General features: G+C 32.7%; 1 protein-coding gene across 1 annotated transcript; it reads right to left on the bottom strand.

Moving 5' to 3' along the window:
- Positions 1–1,212: 1,212 nt before the first annotated feature.
- Pmar_PMAR018338 (hypothetical protein) lies at positions 1,213–1,469 on the bottom strand (the record flags this gene model as incomplete). Its single annotated transcript, XM_002766513.1, has 2 exons — positions 1,213–1,304; positions 1,365–1,469. Coding segments are annotated over 2 exons (197 nt in total), but the record flags the coding sequence as incomplete, so codon positions are not given.
- Between the last annotated feature and the right edge of the window lie 508 nt (positions 1,470–1,977).

The following is a 1,977-nucleotide window of genomic DNA, read 5'->3' as shown; positions in this document are numbered from 1 at the left end:
TAAGAAAAAAATATGCTCCTTATACTGTATATTAATAACTCAAAAAGTATATTAATAATAAGTTGATCATGAAAATCATGTGATTATTGTTATAATAGTATCCAACATCAATGATGACTACTATGATGCCGTGTTGCTGTCGTTGTAAAAGATTTCCTCATCTTACGGCTAAGAGATGTACCTATTCAATACTACTACTACTACTACCAGATAGATACTACTCACATCATTACTACTACTACTACCAGATAGATACTACTCACATCATTACTACTACTACTACCAGATAGATACTACTCACATCATTACTACTACTACTACCAGATAGATACTACTCACATCATTACTACTACTACTACTACCAGATAGATACTACTCACATCATTACTACTACTACTACCAGATAGATACTACTCACATCATTACTACTACTACTACTACCAGATAGATACTACTCACATCATTACTACTACTACTACCAGATAGATACTACTCACATCATTACTACTACTACCAGATAGATACTACTCACATCATTACTACTACTACTACTACCAGATAGATACTACTCACATCATTACTACTACTACTACCAGATAGATACTACTCACATCATTACTACTACTACCAGATAGATACTACTCACATCATTACTACTACTACTACCAGATAGATACTACTCACATCATTACTACTACTACTACCAGATAGATACTACTCACATCATTACTACTACTACTACCAGATAGATACTACTCACATCATTACTACTACTACTACTACCAGATAGATACTACTCACATCATTACTACTACTACTACCAGATAGATACTACTCACATCATTACTACTACTACCAGATAGATACTACTCACATCATTACTACTACTACCAGATAGATACTACTCACATCATTACTACTACTACCAGATAGATACTACTCACATCATTACTACTACTATTACCAATGCCGTTGTTGTTGTTGTTGTTATGGTTCTTGTTCTTCATCCTATTATTATGATACCGTGTCCTATTATCTTTGTTATCATGATCCTGACAATTTTCCTGTAGTGATGGTCGTAAAAATGAGGTATCCTTCTTTTTTAACATAGGTGGTGGTATATATCCATCCCTATTAGTATATAATACCCATTCAAAGTATCTATAATACTTATTAGGGAATAATCCAATAATAATAGTATTATTATATTACTCATTATCAGCTTGTGCATCATCTCTTTCTTTTCCTATTTTAGCCATTTCTAATTTAAGAATACCTAGCTGTTCTTCCATCTTCATACATCTCTAAAAGAGACATCATCCACATACCACCACAATTATTACCGTTTCCCTATTTACTACTACCTTTAATGCCTCATCAAGATTCCTTCTTAATATAAGGTTTTCATTGAATAAATCATCATTATCCTTTTCCATAGCTTGTAAAGTAGATCTTCTAGATGTCTTCATTATCATATTATTATTATCCTATCACTATTACTAACAATTACTATCAATACTTATTACTACCTCTAATAATGGATATTTATGTTCATCAACAATATGATGATCATGACGAGGCCCCATTGTAAAAGTATCATCATAACTATGTACCTAGCCTTCCTCAACTCCTTATATTCTTCAATATTATCATCAGCTTTTGTAGTTTCCATTACAGGGACATCATCATTATCGCAGCCATCATAACACTATGATGGGACATACATGTATTAGTGTTGTTGTATTAGTAGTAGTAGCATTAGGACTCACCTTGTTTGTTGTCATGATGTTACCTTGTTTATTCTTACTATTTCCATCCCTCTTCGTCGTTGATAAAGCTTGCCTCAATCGTGCATCGATCTCATCAAGATCTATAATATCCCTATTAATACCATTATCATTCCGTAATGGGGTTATATTCATAACACAAGCACCTAGTAAGTAGTATTCCCCTACTCTAGTAATATATATTCCCCTA

This window comes from Perkinsus marinus (assembly GCF_000006405.1).
Source record: "Perkinsus marinus ATCC 50983 genomic scaffold scf_1104296972656, whole genome shotgun sequence".
NCBI classification, from domain to species: Eukaryota; Perkinsozoa; order Perkinsida; family Perkinsidae; genus Perkinsus; species Perkinsus marinus.
The sequence above is the reverse complement of the archived record's forward strand: the minus strand, read 5'-3'. Positions and strand labels throughout refer to the sequence as shown.